Genomic DNA, 22,281 nt, shown 5'->3' on the forward strand with positions numbered 1-22,281 from the left:
GATATAGCAGGACAGAGGACCACCTAACACACCCTCCCTCTACCCTGATCAATGCCCGAGTGAAGATGGTGGCGACTAGCGGGGAATTTATAGGATCCGAGTATCGCGAGATCCAACAATGGGATTATGAGTCAGAGCCTCAGTTTCAGATTTGAATTTGGCGCCAATACCCGGATCTGTCTCGGATCCGACTCGGATCGGCAACGTTCGGGTGGGCTCGGATTTCATAAATCCGAGTGCGCTCATCTCTAATTTAATCATGTTCAAACTGACCAGAATGGGAAGACTTTGGCGTGAGTTGGTCAGCTTAACATATATTGCAATATGTGGAACTAACATCCCCTATTTTTAATATAGAAAAGTAGTTAGTACAGCATTAAATATGTGTTTGGAGAGTGCAGATTATCTATATATATGTATATGAAAGAAGATAGAGAAGGGTGCCCAAATAGTGTAGTATTTAATGGTTTAATCCAAAAAATATGGTGATGATAATTATGCTTACCAGATTTCAACGTTATTCAAGCGTGTCAGTGTGTCTCTCCAAGGCCCTCAAACTTCATGTCAGGCTCCATAAGAATTTATGCCTACCAAATCAAATCGCTTATCTATATATGACCAAATGGTCTGTAATGATCCAATTCCTGTACCTTTATACTTACATTACAACAATTAAGAATGGCTCATCTGTGTCAAGAGTGTTGCAGTCCAAGTCCACAGTGTACTGGATCCTAGTCCTGTTGTATCCCGGGTTAGTGACAACAGTTCCACTCCTACACCAGAAAGACCACTCCAGTAGATAACAATAATGAATATAATAGAAGGTCATCAAATTGATATCTCAATGTGTTTTATCTAAATATTGCTATTATGAATATCACAATGTTTCATTCTCTCCTGTTGACGTCTAGCGATATTTAGACGAAACGCATTGAGATATTAATTTGATGACCTTATATTACTATTACCTTCTGTTATTCACATGTTGAAATTGTCTCCTTTTGGTGTTATAATTTAATTGTGTCAGCCAGGGAGAAAGGAACTGTAGTAGTTTAAAAATAATTATAGTACTGACACTGTGGAGAGAGGGTGGTTAACTAGAAACATATTGTTTGAATTTTTGAAAAGCCCTTGTTTAATGTCCATTTTAGTCAAATTTAACCTAGTGTCTGTCTGTATAGTGCTAAGTTTATACATCTACCTTTGCAGTGGTTATTATGTAGGTGGTGTATTGTAGATTGACACAGGAGCTGGTGGTCTAAGACAGTGTTTCTTATATAAGGTTCAGGACACCCAACAATGCATGTTTTCCATATCTCTTTGCTTTAGCACAGGTGTAGCCATTACTGACTGACATATTGTAACAGATCCACAGGTGGTATAATTATTTCGCTTGTCACCTGGAAAACCTGCACAGTTAAAGGTCCTGAGGATTTGACTGGTCCAAAACACTTACATTCATGATCGTATAGTATTATATTGGACATACACCAAGGTTTCTTTGCACAAAATAAGCATTCCGTACTGTGCATGTGCCCCACGAATCTGTATGTATATGCCTGTATGTAGATTTCTGTGTATCCTTGACATGCATCCCCTTACTCCTGCAGAGGTGGAACTAGGGTGGGCAAGTGTAGGCTGAAAATGGTAAGGATGGATTTACGTAATTACAAACTAATAACGTAGATGCAGAATTGCCTTGTAGGAGGAGTGTCTCTTGCAGGTACTGATGTACTGGGGGGCTGGTGCAACAATATGAAATGATGATGATGATGGCTGCTTGTGTAGTGACCCCTCCAGCTGATAGTACTTAAATCATTAATGTCGCGGCTATATTACTCATTACTTAATTTGCATTTGACAACCGTCCACCCACATCTCTACTCTGTTGTGGTACGTAACAATACGTGGACGTCTGACGTACATCTGGTTCTAATACTACTGGTTATTTTAGATATACATCTGACACAACATATAAACAAAAGTACACTTTCTTTGCATGCTTTTTTCCTATATACCAAGACGCTAAACTCTCAATGAGCCCCTTTCTTAGCAATGTGGAAGGGCAGCTTAGGGTAAGATAATTAGCTAGTGCAATGCCATGCTTGATCTATGACAAATTGTGTGACACAATTGCTTTGTCCCATTGACAGACATATGCAAACCAGCAATTGCTCACCGAGACCTCAGCAGTGACAACATCTTGGTGACCGCAGATGCTTCATGCGTTATTTCAGACTTCGGTCTCTCTGTGGTGCTAGAGGACTATCAAATCAAAAAGAAGCCACAGGATCCAGCTGTATTAAACATGGTATGTAAGGCATAATAAAGGATGACTAATATTTAATGCCTGCATTGATTTGCAGCACTGAACTGAGTAACATTTGATTGTCATAGACAGGAACACTACGCTACATGTCTCCAGAGATGTTGGATGGCTCCCTGAATCTTATGTCCTGGGAACGGGCCCTAACTCAAGCCGACGTATATTCCCTTGGCCTGTTGCTCTGGGAAATATTCAGCCGCTGCAATGACTTGTATGCAGGTGAGAGGCAATATTTATTGCTGTGTGTGATCATTCACTTCAAACATTCAATTGTGCTCTGGACTTTCAAAGGGACAATATCCTAAATGGACTTAGAAGTAATTTACCAAAGTTAACTTTTTCAAATAGATTAGTTCAGTTGAGTTGCCTAGTGTTGAGATGCGATTAGTTAAGAAGTTAGTTAAAAAATATCCTTAAGAGTACTATGCAGAACCGTTGTTAGGTACATACCACATTATTAGTATTTACATTATATAGATATATATTATCACTATTAATTCATCAAAACACAATAATGCAACTAAAATCTAGTGGACAGAACTTTTTGTTTTATTTTTATATGTTTATTAATATCCATTTTTTATAAAATATTATTAATGTATTTAAAAAGAGTTTACTTTGCAGGGCAGATGATTTTTCATCATCTACCTAATTTTTGGTTCTATTTGGATCACACTATCATGTAGATGACCAATAATGTGTGTGTCATTTTTGCCCTTACAAATGATGTTTAAACTTGTGTCTGTGTTGTATGTAAATGTGTCTTGGGGACATTAGGGGTCTCCGCATGGCTTTGCAGCCATGGAGTATGCTTGTGCCTGTAGTAATACTGACCCTTAGTTAATGGCAGCCTGGCCATCCTGGGACCTGTTGGACTAAGGGTGTGCACCGGGCACTTTTGGTGTTTTGGGTTTTGGGTTCTGATTTGTTTTGCCAAAACACCCCACGAAAGGTTTTGGTTCTGATTTTGGGTTTTGGGTTCTGATTTTTTTTTTTAAAAAGCATAAAAAGTGGTAAAATCCATATTTCGGGTTTTTTTTCACTCCTACACTATTATTAACCTCAATAACATTCATTTCCACTAATTTCCAGTCTATTCTGAACACCTCACACCTCACAATATTGTTTTTAGTCCAAAAGGTTCCACCGAGGTAGCTGGATAACTAAGCTAAGCGACACAAGTGGGCGGCACAAACAGGTGGCCCATCGTAGGTGGCTGTGTAGGCTTGAATGGCCTTTTTCTGCTTCTCCATCCTCTGCAGCATATAGAGGGTGGGGTTCAAGCGCGTCACTACCTATTGTTTTTGTTGATGGCAGGACAGGTTCATGCTTTTTTGATGTAGCAGGAACAGTAAACGTAGTTTAATATCTGATACTAAGATTTCTGGACTGCGTAGTGGAGTGGCCCCGGTACCCAATTTGGTACCGGGGCCACAATACCTCCTTCAACTTGTCTAAATTCCACTGCACAGATGGCGGACACCGGATGCACGTCTAACACCAACATAGCTGTTAAGGCCGCAGTTATCCGCTTTGCCATAGGATGACTACTGTCGTACTTCGTGCTCATGGCAAACGACTGTTGGACGGTCACATAATGCCAAAAAAAGAGTTGCTAGATGGAATTGTCCTTGGGCCCTCCCACCCACCCTGATGTTGCTGAAATAGGACATGCGCACTTTAACTAACCAATCATTTCAGCGACAGGGCCTACAAAACTGTGGCTGAAATGATTGGTTTGTTTGGGCCCCCACACAAAAAAAGCTGTCCATCTCTCCCTGTACAAACTAAACTGGCTCTACTGAGGCAAGATGTCGTCGTCGTACTCATCCTCTGATTCCTCGCCCCCTTCAGTGTGTACTTCCTCGCCCTCACACATTATCAATTCGTCCCCGCTGGACTCCACAACCACAGTTCCCTCTGTATTATCTGGAGGGCAGTGCTGTTCTTGATTGAGGAATTGATAATTCATTTTAATGAACATCATTTTTTCAACGTTTTGCGGAAGCAACCTCCTTCGCCGCTCACTGACCAGGTTCCCCGCTGCACTAAAAACTCTTTCCGAGTACACACTGGAGGGGGGACAACTCAGGTAAAATAGAGCCAGTTTGTACAGGGGCTTCCAAACTGGCTTTTTTTCCTGCCAGTAAGAATATGAACTGTCTGACATGTCTATTTGGATGGTGTCAGCAAAGTAATCCTCCACCATTTTTTCAATTGTGACAGCATCCAATGCAGCAACAGTAGACATGTCTGCAATGGTTGGCAGGTCCTTCAGTCCGGACTAGATGTTCTTAGCATCCCCGCCAGCGGGTCTTTTAGGAAAACTGAGCTTTTCCCTCGCAACCACAGGTGTTGAAGATTGGGCATCGCCCTTGGCAGACGACGTTGATGGCATTTCATCGTCTATGTCATGACTAGTGGCAGCAGCTTCAGCATTAGGAGGAAGTGGGTCTTGATCTTTCCCTACTTTATCCTCCAAATTTTTGTACTCCATTATATGCAGCACAAGAGAGCGTAACCCTAAACCACACACACATTGGAACTGCTGAAACAGTGAACGTAGTAATATAGATTGCAGTTCCTGTTTTTTGGAAATGCAGAAACAGTGAACGTAGTAATATAGATTGCAGTTCCTATTTTTTGGACTGCAGAAACAGTGAACGTAGTAATATAGATTGCAGTTCCTATTTTTTGGACTGCAGAAACAGTGAACGTAGTAATATAGATTGCAGTTCCTATTTTTTGGACTGCTTAAACAGTGAACGTAGTAATATAGATTGCAGATCCTATTTTTTGGGACTGCAGAAACAGTGAACGTAGTAATATAGATTGCAGTTCCTATTTTTTGGACTGCAGAAACAGTGAACGTAGTAATATAGATTGCAGGTCCTATTTTTTGGACTGCAGAAACAGTGAACGTAGTAATATAGATTGCAGTTCCTATTTTTTGGACTGCTTAAACAGTGAACGTAGTAATATAGATTGCAGATCCTATTTTTTGGGACTGCAGAAACAGTGAACGTAGTAATATAGATTGCAGTTCCTATTTTTTGGACTGCAGAAACAGTGAACGTAGTAATATAGATTGCAGGTCCTATTTTTTGGACTGCTTAAACAGTGAACGTAGTAATATAGATTGCAGTTCCTATTTTTTGGAAATGCAGAAACAGTGAACGTAGTAATATAGATTGCAGTTCCTATTTTTTGGAAATGCAGAAACAGTGAACGTAGTAATATAGATTGCAGTGCCTATTTTTTGGGACTGCAGGAATATATTGCTCTAGAATATTTTTTATACTTTTTAAATTATTTTTTTATTATTTTTTTTTTATTTTTTTAACATTTTTAGAAGATTTTATTATAATTATAAAATTACTATGGACTTAGCCCAAAAAAACTCAGGAGAAAAGCACCACTGGACTCAGCAGGACAGACACTGGCCAAAGCACCACTGAAATCAGCAGGACAGAGCACTGGACAAAGTACTACTGGACTCAGCAGGACAGAGCACTGGACAAAGGACCACTTGACTATAGTAAATTAGTATAATAACAGAGCACAGGATATCAACCTCCCTCGACAGGGATCGCAGGGAGAATGAAGATGGCGGCCGCGAGCAGGGCATTTATGACATTCAAGTCTCTCGAGATCTGACGCGAGACTTGGATGTCATAGCCTAGTTTTGGATTCGTTTGGCGGGCGGAAGTACCCGAACAGTGCTCGGATCCCGTCGGATCCGCACTGTTCGGGTGGGCTCGGATTTCGATAATCCGAGCCGCTCATCCTTACCAGGGACTAATGACTTTCATGTATTATTATTAATATTATCCCACCTTTAAAATAGGTATACAGAGCAAACATACCTTGCAGGAAAAAATGTTTTAAGGGGGTTTAATATCCCCCCCAAAAAAACGTGGGGAGTTGCATCAGACACAAGCGGGTTAACAAAAAAAGGTTCATCAAAACAATTTTAAAATTATAGACAAATAAGAGATACACAGACAAGCCACCCAAAAAAATAAATGAAGTCAAGCATGTGAAGAAATAATCAACAGGCACATAAAAAACGTTTTAAATAGCAATGCGGGGAAAAGGCTGCCAGTCCTGTGTTATAAAAATACATGAATCCTTTTGCATGAACTGCAACTGGTTTATGCTCTGTTCTCAAACTTGTTTAGGTGCCTACTAACATATCCTTCCAATCAGGGGCGGGCTGGGCTGGGCAGGGGGGCATCGTCCCCCTCAGTCTGACAGCTGTTCGGGCCGGCCGCCCCCCCGTTAAATACAATATTTCATGAATATTCCAAGCGGCCGCATCACAAGACATGGGATGCGGCCACGTCGGCGCACAGGCGGCCGCATCACATGACACGCGATGACGCGGCTGCATCGCGTGTCATGTGATATGGTCGCCTGTGCGCCCCCCGGGCTGAACTTTGCCAACCCGCATCCAATATTCCTTTCATATTAAACAAAGTTTCTAAGTTTAACTATTACGAAACATGTTGGCACAATCGTATCTGATCCATCTGCCAGAGCAGCATATGAGCAACTCACCGCACTCTTTCATCTTTTCCTGACATCATGAGCTGCAAACTACCAGTCAAATTTCTCTCTTTTAAAGTATAAAAATGTGTACTGTGTATTTCAAAAAAATGCATTAAAAATAATCGTCATAATAAATGGCTATCCAGTTTGATCACCACAAAGGTGAAATGCTTGAAGCATCTGCAAGAAAACAATTTTGTAACAATTGTGTATGAGCCCTAAACGTGCCCAGTGAATGGCGGTGGTCTGAATTAATAACAGTGCAGGGAGGGTTTGCAGATAATGGTATAAGTGAAGGTGAGAGCTATTCTAAGGGTTTGCTGGTGATATAGTAAGAGCAAAGGAGGCAGGATTAATGATATTGTCAGTATAATGGGGGCTGGCCATATGTTCAACAAAGTGATCTGAGAATGGGCCCAGTGCAAGGTAGAAGGCATGAAATGGAATCAATGCAAGAACCACTAAAGTATGACCAGAGGTGGATAAAGACTCTTGGTGGGGCTGGGGCAGTTAAAACAGAGGGGGGTATCATTTTAGATACATTTTAGACAGGTACACAAGCAAAGCTGTGTGCATTACTGTCAGGTGCACGCAGCTCTGCCTTCACGAGCAGTACAGTTTGAAGTGGGACATATATTCCAACTATCCTTGGTGTTAGATCAAATCCTGACTAAGCGAGACAGTCATCACAAATTTGGGACTGCCTCAACACATTAACGACAGTTGGCAGACTGTCCTGCTCTCTCCTACCTGTTCTTGTCACTTTCACCACCTGTACCTGTCGGTTTCTTTAGATCAGTTGCTGCTTGTCTGGATCCTGGAATGTTGGATGCCCTATTTTGAGAAAAAAAATGGGTACATGAAATGTAGAAAACTTCAGACATCCTCAGCATTAAATCAATAGCACCCACATTTAATAATTAGGTCTCTTTCCATCCCCAACATTAAAATATTATTACTCACATTTGATAAATAGATCTATTTTCCTCCATCCAGCCATATCATTAAATTAATAGTATATACATTTAATAACTCAACCTATTACCCTCCCCAGGAATAAATTAATAGCATTTACATTTAATATAAACATTTCCCATCACCCCATCTAAATTTAATAGGCCCCACCAATAAATTCAATTGTCCCACTACCACCCCACAAATAAAATAGCACCCATTAAATAATTAGAACCCACCTAAAATCCACCATTAAATTAATAGCCTACCTCCCACCCATGTAATACTAAGACACCCCTCCATTCCCTCACACATTATAGCAGCCCCCCTACAGTTTTGTATATGTAGCCCCCCTTCCCTAGTTTTCTCTGTGCAGCCCCTCCCTATAGTTTTATATATGCAGCCTCCCCCTCCCTATAGTTTTGTATATGCAGCCTCCCCATCCCTATCATCATCATCATCATCAACATTTATTTATATAGCGCCAGCAAATTCCGTAGCGCTTTACAATTGGGAACAAACATTAATAAGACAATACTGGGTAATACATACAGACAGAGAGGTAAGAGAACCCTGCTCGAAAGCTTACAATCTATAGGACAATGGGAGTTAGAAACACAAGGGTAAGTGCTACATCATATTGCACAATGGACCAGCCAGACTGCAAAGGTAAAAGTACTGAGTGGGCTATGTGTGTTGCAATTTTGGTCAGAGGGTTGTTGTCCTGCGTTAGCAGTGTAGAGGATGCTAATAGGGTAATCTAGGGAAATTAAGCTGATGGTCGAGGAATATCATAACCTTGTCTGAAGAGGTGGGTTTTCAGTGAACGCTTGAAGGTTTGAAGACTAGAGGAAAGTCTTAATGTGCGTGGAAGGGAATTCCACAAAGTGGGTGCAGCCCGGAAAAAATCCTGTAACCGAGAATGGGAGGATGTGATGAGAGTGGAGGAGAGACGCAGATCTTGTGCAGAACGGAGGTATCGAGTAGGGAGATATTTCGAGACAAGTGAGGAAATGTATGTCGGTGCAATTTTGTTGATGGCCTTGTATGTTAGTAGAAGAATTTTATATTGGATTCGTTGAAATACAGGCAGCCAATGTAGAGACTGACAGAGTGGCTCAGCAGAGGAGTAACGGTTTGTAAGGAAAATCAATCTAGCCGCTGTGTGCAAAATAGATTGTAGGGGTTTGAGTCTGACTTTGGGAAGACTAGTAAGGAGGGAATTGCAATAGTCGATGCAGGAGATGATGAGTGCATGAATTAATGTTTTTGCGATGTCTTGTGTCAGATATGTGCGTATTCTGGAAATGTTCTTTAGGTGTTTGTAACATGATTTAGATATAGAGTTGATGTGGGGAATAAATGACAGTTGTGAATCAAGGATTACACCTAGGCAACAAGCTTGCGGGGTGGGATTTATGGTCATGTTATCAACAGAAATAGAAATGTTAGGCAGGAAGCTTCTGTTTTTGGGTGGGAATATTATTAATTCAGTTTTTGAAAGATTGAGTTTGAGTTGGCGAGAAGACATCCAAGATGAAATGGCAGAAAGACAGTCAGTAACGCGAGACAACACAGATGGTGAAAGATCAGGAGAGGATAGATAAATTTGTGTATCATCCGCATAGAGATGATACTGAAATCCAAAGGAGCTTATTAGTTTTCCAAGGGAAGTGGTGTAGATAGAGAATAGCAGAGGACCTAGGACTGAGCCTTGTGGAACTCCAACTGATAAAGGAAGCGGAGCAGAGGTGGATCCAGAGAAATTAACACTGAAAGAGCAATTAGATAGGTAGGATGAGAACCAGGATAGGACAGTGCCTTCAAGACCTAGGGATTGTAGCATTTGTATGAGGAGAGAGTGGTCAACAGTGTCAAATGCAGCAGAGAGATCCAAGAGAATTAGAAGAGAGCATTGGTTATTATTTTTTGCTGTGATCAAATCATTGACAACTTTGGTCAGCGCAGTCTCTGTGGAATGTTCAGAGCGAAAGCCTGACTGAAGAGGATCTAATAGGTTGTTTGCTGTAAGAAAGTGTGTGAGGCGGGTGTAGGCAATTCTCTCGAGAAGCTTGGAGGGGCATGGGAGTAATCACTGTATGCTTGAATAGTGACGGAAAAATACCAGTAGAAAGAGATAGATTACAGATTTTAGTTAGAGGGGGAATGAGCACAGGAGACAGGGACATACCAATTTGTGAGGGAATGGGATCATGAGGACAGGAGGTAGAGTAGGAAGATGAGAAGAGAGTAGAAACTTCCTCTTCATTTGTGGCATCAAATGAAGAGAGAGTGTCAGAGGGTGCTACAAAGGAATTGAGCAAATTGCTTGTTAAGGGAGATGATATAATTTTAAGCCTGATCTTATCAATTTTGTCCTTGAAATAGGAAGCAAGATCCTGTGCCTATATCCCTATAGTTTTCTATGTGCAGCCTCCCCTCCCTATACTGTTATATATATGCAGCCTCCCCCCTCCTGATAGTTTTATATTTGCAGCCTTCCCCCTCCCAATAGTGGTCATATTATATCCAGCCTCCACCCTCCCTATAGTGGTATAATGGTCTATATGCAGCCTCCCCCTCCCTATTTTGTTATATATATATATATATATATATATATATATATATATGCAACCCCCCTGCCTATAGTGTTATATATGCAGCTCCCCTCCCTATATGTGTGTGTGTATATATATATATATATATATATATATAAAATACAAAAAGACAGGGGGCGCCACACATAGTGTATTATCAGTGAGATATAATATACAGGTGACTCCAACGATAAGATAGTCCCGTACCAAATATGTGATGAAATTAGGCAGATGTAATAATCAGGCTGACCATAATATGGATCCACCTCAGATTTGGATAGCAGGAATCCACGATCACAGACCAAGTGATGAAAGACAATCTGCGGACTCAAATAAATCCACAATAGTGTGACACAGTATAAAAGGAGACCAAATTGGTCTCAAATACCACAAATTTAATGGCACCACATAAAAATATATATATTGCCCGTACATAGAGCACAATAAAACAAGCTTATCTGTCCACTGGCACAAACATGGAAGAGAAGGGTAGCAGGCGGCGACACCTCAGATCATCCAGCAATGAGCACAGGGACCAAGAACCTCTCCAACGCGTTTCGTCTTGTAGGTAAGACTTTATCAAGGAGTAATGAATCTAGCATCATCGCGGGCTCTTAAATACTTGAATCCTTTTACATAGGAGCCAATGCGAGCATGACCTTAGCGTATGGGCGGTAACCTCCGACTCCCGATACGTCACATCCGGGACTCCACTTCCGGTATAGCGGTTTTAGTGTGAAGATAGATTTTATGTATTAGATGACATCAGGAGGGGATATTCCCAACAACTCCAGCTCCCGATATGTCACATCCGGAACTCCGCTTCCGGTATAACAATTTATATTTACATAACATCAGAGGGGGAAGCCCAATATCTATCAGAATGTATATGATAGAAACTATGTACCATCGCATCACATCCCGTTCGTCATCAGCAATATAAGTATAAGAAGAACTGGATCTTAGTCCAATGCCTCAATAAGCCATACAACATAAAAATAAATACACTATTAATACATACACAAATAAAATATAGCGTCACACTATCTAGTACAAAATACAGCTAACTAGTCAGCATTATCACATAGTACATAGAAATTCTAAATAAATTTTAACATATTCCCAAAACACAACAATGTAGTATTTAACAACATACAGACCGCCCCTTAAAGAGACAGGTAAATAATCAACACCCAGCAATAGGCTAAAGAAAGGGGGACAATAAACCCTACCAGTACACGAAAATGGCACTACAGAACCCCATATTAGAGTTCCATATGAACCACCTAAAGGGAAGAGAATATACCTAAAAAGAAAAACCGGCATTAGTATATAAATCAGTACATAATTAAATCAAAAATGAAGCCATTTCGAATGCTTCATTTAGGCCTCTAGGTGCCAAGGTGTCCAGTTTATACACCCAATACATCTCTCTACAGGTAAGTTTTTTAGCCAGATCTCCACCTCGTGCACCCAACACCACATGTTCAATACCTTTAAACTTGAGACCACTAGGGTCAGCATTCTGACAGGAAATAAAATGTCTAGATACTGTATGTAAATCTGATCTATTTCTAATCGCCCTCACATGCTCCTGAAGACGTATCTTAAGGGCCCTCTTAGTTTTACCAATATAGACTTTTCCACAAGGGCATTCTAGTTGGTAAATGACTGACGTAGTAAGGCAGGTTATACGATCTTTCACTTTATATTCCTTCTGGTGCAATGAATCATAAAAGACTTTATTCAAAGGAGAAACAAATTTACACATATTACAATTGTTGCATTTGAAGGAACCTTTCCCCAGATTATTGAGAAATGTAGTCTTATTACCCTTTTCCTCTTTAAGTAAACTGGGTGCTAGTAAGGATTTTAAATTCCTAGTTTTCTTGAAGATGACATCCGGTTTCAACGGAACTACCGAACCTAAAATTGGGTCCATACAAATTAAACTCCAGTGTTTATTCAAGACAGATTTTATCTTCCTTTCATCTTGACTATATTCCGTAATGAAGGGAACTAATGTTTTATATCCTTCCTGTTTTCTATTCTTATAAACCAACATCTCTCTTCTATCTACATTATTAGTTTTTATTAGTGCTTCTGAGATAATGGGGTCAGGGTATCCTCTTTCCCTAAACCTTTCTGCAAAAATAAGGGATTGTTCCTTATATGAATTTTCATCCGAACAATTACGTTTAATACGGTAAAATTGTGACCTAGGAATATTATCCTTCCATTTTCTAAGATGGCAACTATCATAATGTAAGTAACTATTCGTATCGACCTCCTTAATAAAGGTTTTCGTATGAATTTCAGGACCCTTACTTTCCAGAACTAAATCCAAATATTCTATACGACTATCATCAATCTTAGATGTAAATTTCAGATTGAAGTCATTTCTATTCAAATAGCTCAGGAATTCTTCCAAAATCTGAAGAGGACCATCCCAAATTAGGATAATATCATCTATATATCTACGGTAGAAAATGATGAAAGTAGAGAAAGGATTATTATCGCCATATATGAAATCAGACTCCCATCTACCCATAAGGAGATTGGCAAAACTGGGGGCAAAAATAGTCCCCATTGCCGTTCCACATATCTGCAGATAGAAGTCCTCCCTGAATTTGAAATAATTTCTAGAAAGAATAAATCTGATAAGTTTACAAATGAATACTTTAAGCCCATCATCTAGATCTTTATCCAACTGGAGATAATAGTTGATAGCTTCTATACCTTTTGTGTGATCAATAGAAGTGTACAGAGCCTGTACATCTATAGTGACCCATCTAAAGCTAGGTTTCCACTGTATATTACCCAACAGATGTAGCAGGGATGTGGAATCTTTTAGATAAGCAGGTAGAGAAATCACATATTGCAATATGTTTAGATCTGAGAATATTGCTAATAGAAGAATTGAATATTGTCAAAAGATTTTCACTGATATTGACACTTTGTCCACTGAACAAGAATCACTAGATAATTTTTTCTGGAATCTAGAAAAATTGTTAGCTAAAGAAATAAGGGTTTGGTGGGACATAGCTGGTTTGGAGGAATATATTAAAACCAAACGGGTTCCTAGAGGTTTGAGGATTAAAAAAGTCCCCTCCTTTGGTATAGATAATCCTTTGTTCATGAAGGAGTGGGATAGAACTTTAGATGAATGTTCTATTAATCTTATGAGGTTGATTGTTTCTGAGAAACAAAAGCAACTTACATCAGTCCAAATAGAAATAAAGGATAAAGAATCCAAAGCTGAGAAGCTTAAATCTAAGGAGGATTATAAGATCAATGAGAAAGTGTTACATAAGAAACTAGATAGACTTGAATCTGAGGTGGTTGAAAGGAAAGAAAGGAAATATATCAGAGACAAAAGAGATTATGTGAATAATCAAGTTTACAACTGGGCTAGACAACAAACTAATGAAGGGCCTAAGGTTGGGGAAAGAACACAAGGTGATCTAAATAGATTTGGGTCAAGATTCAAGGATAGAAATGATTGGATTAATGTATCCCATAAACATCGGAATTCTTTCGATACAAGAGTACCCCAACATCTAGCTCTCAGGAATAGGTTCTCCCCACTACAGAGGGAAAGATTTTGGAGTACAGAGGAGGATTTTTTATCCCCTGCTACAACACCCAAGGAGGATACGGTCTACAAGAAATTCCACCTAAGAGAAAATATAAAAATAGCCTCTCCTATGAAAAGGAGATATATAGAAGAAGAGGCAAACGAGGTGGACTCAAGAGAAAGGAAAAGAAGGCACTATTAGAACAGACTTCTGCCCCCCCTCAGCCTCTTGATCCAAAATCTCTTGGTATATTCAATCTTTCTGATTATACTCTTACTCAGAATGAACTGCAATTACTTAGCAGGGGTCTCTCTTTTGCACCCACAAATATATCTAATGACTTTCAGCTATTTCTAGATCTAAATAGATTCACTAGAAATCTTACACTTAAAAGACATTTTCTGAAGAAAAATGAGAATGTTACTGAACTGGTAGATCCCAAAAAATCAATAACAGGTCTTAAGTTACCTTCAAAGTTTTATCCTCTGGAATCTAGGGGTAGTAATATAGAGATGTTTTATCAATTGGTGAAGAAAGATCTTTGCCAAAGAAATGCTACAGTGAGCTATAAAAAGAACATCTCACCTTTAGAGAAAAAAGCATTGGATGCTCTTATGAATAATGATAAAATTGTCATTAAACAGGCCGACAAGGGGGGAGGGATTGTGGTCCTAAATAGGGGAGACTATATTATGGAGGCTGAGAGACTACTAAATGATAGAATCTCTTATATCAAGTTAGAACAAGATCCCACAATCGAATATGTGGATGAGTTAAGGCTAATTCTACAGGAGGCATTTAGATTAAATATATTGTCTCGGGATGAATATTTATTCTTGTTACAGGAATCACCAGTGATCCCGATATTCTACTATTTGCCTAAAGTGCATAAATCCCTAGAGAATCCCCCTGGGCGACCCATTGTGGCGGGGATTGATTCCCTTACGTCACATGCGTCACAATATGTAGACTTTTTTATTAAAAAGTATGTGATTTCTCTACCTGCTTATCTAAAAGATTCCACATCCCTGCTACATCTGTTGGGTAATATACAGTGGAAACCTAGCTTTAGATGGGTCACTATAGATGTACAGGCTCTGTACACTTCTATTGATCACACAAAAGGTATAGAAGCTATCAACTATTATCTCCAGTTGGATAAAGATCTAGATGATGGGCTTAAAGTATTCATTTGTAAACTTATCAGATTTATTCTTTCTAGAAATTATTTCAAATTCAGGGAGGACTTCTATCTGCAGATATGTGGAACGGCAATGGGGACTATTTTTGCCCCCAGTTTTGCCAATCTCCTTATGGGTAGATGGGAGTCTGATTTCATATATGGCGATAATAATCCTTTCTCTACTTTCATCATTTTCTACCGTAGATATATAGATGATATTATCCTAATTTGGGATGGTCCTCTTCAGATTTTGGAAGAATTCCTGAGCTATTTGAATAGAAATGACTTCAATCTGAAATTTACATCTAAGATTGATGATAGTCGTATAGAATATTTGGATTTAGTTCTGGAAAGTAAGGGTCCTGAAATTCATACGAAAACCTTTATTAAGGAGGTCGATACGAATAGTTACTTACATTATGATAGTTGCCATCTTAGAAAATGGAAGGATAATATTCCTAGGTCACAATTTTATTGTATTAAACGTAATTGTTCGGATGAAAATTCATATAAGGAACAATCCCTTATTTTTGCAGAAAGGTTTAGGGAAAGAGGATACCCTGACCCCATTATCTCAGAAGCACTAATAAAAACTAATAATGTAGATAGAAGAGAGATGTTGGTTTATAAGAATAGAAAACAGGAAGGATATAAAACATTAGTTCCCTTCATTACGGAATATAGTCAAGATGAAAGGAAGATAAAATCTGTCTTGAATAAACACTGGAGTTTAATTTGTATGGACCCAATTTTAGGTTCGGTAGTTCCGTTGAAACCGGATGTCATCTTCAAGAAAACTAGGAATTTAAAATCCTTACTAGCACCCAGTTTACTTAAAGAGGAAAAGGGTAATAAGACTACATTTCTCAATAATCTGGGGAAAGGTTCCTTCAAATGCAACAATTGTAATATGTGTAAATTTGTTTCTCCTTTGAATAAAGTCTTTTATGATTCATTGCACCAGAAGGAATATAAAGTGAAAGATCGTATAACCTGCCTTACTACGTCATTTACCAACTAGAATGCCCTTGTGGAAAAGTCTATATTGGTAAAACTAAGAGGGCCCTTAAGATACGTCTTCAGGAGCATGTGAGGGCGATTAGAAATAGATCAGATTTACATACAGTATCGAGACATTTTATTTCCTGTCAGAATGCTGACCCTAGTGGTCTCAAGTTTAAAGGTATTGAACATGTGGTGTTGGGTGCACGAGGTGGAGATCTGGCTAAAAAACTTACCTGTAGAGAGATGTATTGGGTGTATAAACTGGACACCTTGGCACCTAGAGGCCTAAATGAAGCATTCGAAATGGCTTCATTTTTGATTTAATTATGTACTGATTTATATACTAATGCCGGTTTTTCTTTTTAGGTATATTCTCTTCCCTTTAGGTGGTTCATATGGAACTCTAATATGGGGTTCTGTAGTGCCATTTTCGTGTACTGGTAGGGTTTATTGTCCCCCTTTCTTTAGCCTATTGCTGGGTGTTGATTATTTACCTGTCTCTTTAAGGGGCGGTCTGTATGTTGTTAAATACTACATTGTTGTGTTTTGGGAATATGTTAAAATTTATTTAGAATTTCTATGTACTATGTGATAATGCTGACTAGTTAGCTGTATTTTGTACTAGATAGTGTGACGCTATATTTTATTTGTGTATGTATTAATAGTGTATTTATTTTTATGTTGTATGGCTTATTGAGGCATTGGACTAAGATCCAGTTCTTCTTATACTTATATTGCTGATGACGAACGGGATGTGATGCGATGGTACATAGTTTCTATCATATACATTCTGATAGATATTGGGCTTCCCCCTCTGATGTTATGTAAATATAAATTGTTATACCGGAAGCGGAGTTCCGGATGTGACATATCGGGAGCTGGAGTTGTTGGGAATATCCCCTCCTGATGTCATCTAATACATAAAATCTATCTTCACACTAAAACCGCTATACCGGAAGTGGAGTCCCGGATGTGATGTATCGGGAGTCGGAGGTTACCGCCCATACGCTAAGGTCATGCTTGCATTGGCTCCTATGTAAAAGGATTCAAGTATTTAAGAGCCCGCGATGATGCTAGATTCATTACTCCTTGATAAAGTCTTACCTACAAGACGAAACGCGTTGGAGAGGTTCTTGGTCCCTGTGCTCATTGCTGGATGATCTGAGGTGTCGCCGCCTGCTACCCTTCTCTTCCATGTTTGTGCCAGTGGACAGATAAGCTTGTTTTATTGTGCTCTATGTACGGGCAATATATATATTTTTATGTGGTGCCATTAAATTTGTGGTATTTGAGACCAATTTGGTCTCCTTTTATACTGTGTCACACTATTGTGGATTTATTTGAGTCCGCAGATTGTCTTTCATCACTTGGTCTGTGATCGTGGATTCCTGCTATCCAAATCTGAGGTGGATCCATATTATGGTCAGCCTGATTATTACATCTGCCTAATTTCATCACATATTTGGTACGGGACTATCTTATCGTTGGAGTCACCTGTATATTATATCTCACTAATAATACACTATGTGTGGCGCCCCCTGTCTTTTTGTATTTTATCTTTTAGGTGCAACACTTGCAGACAGGTGTTGATTGACTGGGGAGCTGCCTATTACATTGAGTATAAATTTTCCATATAATTCACTGTGTTCACTTTTACTAAGCGCTGGTTAGCTTAAAGAACTTTTTGGGTGTCATATATATATATATATACACATATATAACAGTATAGGGAGGGGGGATGCAGGGATGCATATATAACACTATAGGGAGGGGGGTTGCATACATATCTAGCACTAAAGAGGTAATTATGGAACAAAGACAAATGCAGGTTTTGGAACACCTGTCCTGATGCTAGGAAAGCCCAGCAAGAGGAATCTTATACTACATTTAGCTGAAGTGTTTCTGTTAGGCAAATGTAAAGGAAATATAAAAAGTCAGAAGTCAAAAAGTAAAGGCCTACTAGTGGAGCCATAACTTCAGATGTTAGCGCCTGGAACAAGAAGGAAAACTGCTGCCCCCCCTAGCCCTCAATTTTAATAATGAAACTAAAACATTCATAAACTGCGCCCCCCATCAGCGTTGCGCCCTGGGCGGTCGCCCCTCTCGCACAGCCCTGGATACTAGCACTAAAGTAGAAGTTGACTGATAGAAAAACACTACTAATAATGTTCACAATTATATATGGAAACATTTCAGGAGCTGATCAGAACTGAAATATGTGAGATGGAGGAATGCCTGTCAGTGGCCAGTGTTTATTAATCCCACTGAGGGACACTGTAATCAGTCTCTTTTATGCTGGCCACACATGCTTTGATATTGTAGGCGACGTTAGAATTGGCTCAGTTTTGCACAGTGTTTGGTCCAGTATTCAATACAAATCTGTGTACAGTTCTATAAAATTAGGTACTTGATTTACATATACACTATTGTGATGTATGACTAACACTGCATCTACGGCTCATAACTGACCCTTTATGTCTTTCTGTCAGATCATCAGTCTCCAGAATTCCGGGTTGTCTTCTTGGACGAGCTAGGTCCAAACCCCACACTGGATGAGCTGCGATCATTGGTGGTGGAGAACAAGCGAAGGCCGCAACTCCCCAAATATTGGAGCAGAAATCTCCAGGTGATATGTCAAATTACTGTTACATGTACCATGGCAAGGCGGTGTACACAGCACGCAAGTTGGAGTTTATAAAACCACCAGAACTAGAGCGTATTTCCAACCATGATCAAATCCAAGCGTATCTCAAGATGCTTTTTGATTTGTATCTGGGTGTAAGAACGCTCTGCCTAAACGGTACTTGCTTCACGTAGACAGATAGAACAGTATATGCATAAGAACACACAAGCGTATGTGCAATACAAAAAATGATATCTATATTTATATAAAATAAGACGTTTATTTGTTTGTTGGAGAATACCTTGCACTGCTCTCAAGGTAAAGCTGCCAAATCTTACATTATTATTTAGTATCAAAAAAGTAACCTGTTAGACCACATAGCGACAATGCGACAGAGCAACAAATATTGATCACATCATTTTTGCTGGTAATTGACTGCTGGAAGACTCACAACAACACGACATACCTACAGCGCGACATACCTACAACGCGACATACCGACAGCGCGACATACCATCAGCGCGACATACCGACAGCGCGGCATACCGACAGCGCGACATACCGACAGCGCAACATACCGACAACGCGACATATCGACAGCGCGACATACTAACAACGCGACATACCGACAACACGACATACTGACAAAGCGACAAGGCATCAAATCTTATTTTCTAAATAGCATTTTTGGTCTATTAACCAAATAATTTGCTAACATGTAAAAACTGCAACACATTACAAATCGGACCAGCGTAATGCCGGGTGACCCTGCTAGTGATAAAATAAATGAACAGCTATAAACAGTATAATCATTAAAAAAAATGGTTAGTTTAAATTTTTATTTTTATGACTTTTTACATTAAATACATAAATCAAGATGTTGTTAATGTGTACTGTACATACAATGCTTGTTATGGTCTATCTTACTTTCATACAGATTGACTGTGCTGGTTAGTGCAAACTTTTTTGCCTTTTAAACTTAGACACAATTCTAGTTGGCGCAGGCATCTTCTGACTGCCTAACATAGCCTAACATAACATATGCATCTAGGAGTGAGATGGATAAACCATCAGGCACTCAGTGCAAAACTAAGGCGATTTCTAATGCTTATCCAGGGTGCTTTGTAAAAGAGGTTCACAAGGTCCCACAAAGCCATCATCATCAGCGGCAGCTATTTATATAGCGCCACTAATTCCCCAGCGCTGTATAGAGAACTCACTCACATCAGTCCCTGCCCCATTGGAGCTTACAGTCTAAATTCCCTAACACACACAGACACATAGACAGACAGAGACTAGGGTCAATTTGTTAGCAGCTAGTTAACCTACCAGTATGTTTTTGGAGTGTGGGAGGAAACCAGAGCACCCGGAGGAAATCCACGCAAACACAGGGAGAACATACAAACGCCACACATTTAAGACCATGGTCGGGAATTGAACCATGACAGACATTATATTTAAGTTACTTAATCTACAGTCAATGTTTATCTCAGCTCATCTAAGATCATAATTCCCACATCTGAAAAATATATTGCACAAAGGTTATTGCTTGGCACAACAAACAATGTATTGTACCCAGCTCCATGATAATTAAGTGATTAAGGGCATGATGTAACAGGAGTGTATGGCAGCAAAATGAATATGGTAGCCTGCACTCTATATAAGTAAATATGACGAAAATATTGTTTTGTGTAATATATAAGGTAGATTTCCCTTCAAGCTAAATTTGTGTTTGTATTCTGCTCCCAGCTCTACAAGACATTGTGTGAAATCTTGGAGGATTGCTGGGACCCTGACTCCGATGCTCGTCTGACAGCTCAATGTGCACAGCAGAGACTGTGTAACCTACTTCTTGTGCCCTTCAGTTTGCTGCCAGAGGACGAACTTTTAGACAATGGGAATATCTGAATCCTGGAATGTCCTTTCTGTAACATAAAGCAAATTAAACCTAATCTATGGGGTTATGTAACGAAATGTTCTCCGCTTGAGCCCCATGTCTGGCTGTTTTGATATAGAGAACATACAGTATAATATAGGAGGGAATATGAACAAGGCCAATCCTTTGTGTACAAATGTGGTAGAGCGCAGACCATGCAGTAAGAACATTGCATGTAGTATGTACTTTGGATGATTTTTCCTCCAATAGGGATCTGATCAATGATAGGCTGACCAGATAACCTGATTAATCTGAGATCTCTGTTAATGTACTTGCAGCAGAGCATAATAACATTACATTGAGTACTCAGGGGTATATTTACAACTGCGGGTTTGAAAAAGTGGAGATGTTGCCTATAGCAAGCAATCAGATTCTAGCTGTCATTTTTTAGAATGTAGTAAATAAATGATAACAAGAATCTGATTGGTTGCTTTTTCAGTTTAGTAAATATACCCCTCAGTGTATGGTGCATGCATTTATTATATAGGACTCTTATCAGTTCCTCTGTTCAGCCGTATCAATGATCTCTATTGTTGTTGAATTTAATCTCCACCCTCTGTGTTCTCTCTGTTCTAGACATGCTAATTGGGGTAAGTATTCTGGCCCATGAATCCAAGCCCTAACAGAGAAGGTTTCCAAAACCTCTACAAGATACCTCTTGTTTAGTCACAGATTACTGTCACTCCTAGCCTTCTGTCATATCTCTTGTCATCGCTCTACAGCTGTGGGCTACTGCTTAAATAACTCTGTTTTATCCTTGTTTTTCCTTGTGTATACCCATTTACTATGAGTTCCTGTCAGGAACAGCTTTTGGGGAGAGCCTCTGCACAGGACCCTATATGCCTCTCCAAAATTATGGTAATACTACTGGACCAAAGTAATGATAAAAATGCAGAGGTATGGCTCCAGTGATTTTTTTCAGGCGAGTTTAAAATCGCTGATTTATTAACCAGCAATTTGATGTAAGGGAGCCGTGCTTCTTTGAAAATTGTTACACATCACGGTCTCGATTTTCCTACTCTAGCTATCCAAATCACCAAATGTTTGAAGCTGCGATTTTGCAAACTTGCCCGAGTTTGAATTAAAAATCGCCAGATACAAGACGCTGCTTTCTATAGGCGGGATTGGCAAACACATCACTGTTACACTGCAGGGGAATGTTAATATAACAGGAGGCATAGTGGAAGTTTCAATAAACCATATTTTTTGTTGTAGAGGGGCAACAGTGATTATGAATTTTCTTACGGGGGACAATTTATTTTAATAATAAATTTGTGGGCCAAATGTAATTATAAAATAAATGTCAGTGTTTTTTTTTTTATAACACTGCCTTAATATTTCACAAGTGTCAGCATGTGCATGAGCACTTGTAGTGCCACAAGGCTGTGCTTTTTTTGGTGTCCCCATCAGGAAATTGTAAGTGTTGATATATCATAAAAATATACATATTGCCCACTGCTGATGAAGTATGTAAGCCCCTGATAAAAAGATTCAGTTGATGCCTCAGTGATGAAACTGGATTCGATTG

The 22,281-nt window shown here is 39.3% G+C and overlaps 1 protein-coding gene across 4 annotated transcripts in view; it reads left to right on the forward strand.

Moving 5' to 3' along the window:
• The window catches only part of AMHR2 (anti-Mullerian hormone receptor type 2), a 76,466-nt gene extending 55,675 nt beyond the window's left edge, over nucleotides 1–20,791 (forward strand). For all 4 annotated transcript variants that reach the window (XM_075199187.1, XM_075199186.1, XM_075199189.1 and 1 more), the window contains 4 exons: nucleotides 2,154–2,311; nucleotides 2,398–2,545; nucleotides 18,684–18,820; nucleotides 20,567–20,791. In XM_075199187.1, coding sequence (XP_075055288.1) covers nucleotides 2,154–2,311; nucleotides 2,398–2,545; nucleotides 18,684–18,820; nucleotides 20,567–20,725 — 602 coding nt within the window. In that variant the 3' untranslated portion in view covers nucleotides 20,726–20,791. The remainder of the gene's footprint in view (nucleotides 1–2,153; nucleotides 2,312–2,397; nucleotides 2,546–18,683; nucleotides 18,821–20,566) is intronic.
• The last annotated feature ends 1,490 nt before the right edge of the window (nucleotides 20,792–22,281 follow it).

The sequence above is a fragment of the Mixophyes fleayi genome, chromosome 2 (assembly GCF_038048845.1).
Source record: "Mixophyes fleayi isolate aMixFle1 chromosome 2, aMixFle1.hap1, whole genome shotgun sequence".
NCBI lineage: Eukaryota > Metazoa > Chordata > Amphibia > Anura > Limnodynastidae > Mixophyes > Mixophyes fleayi.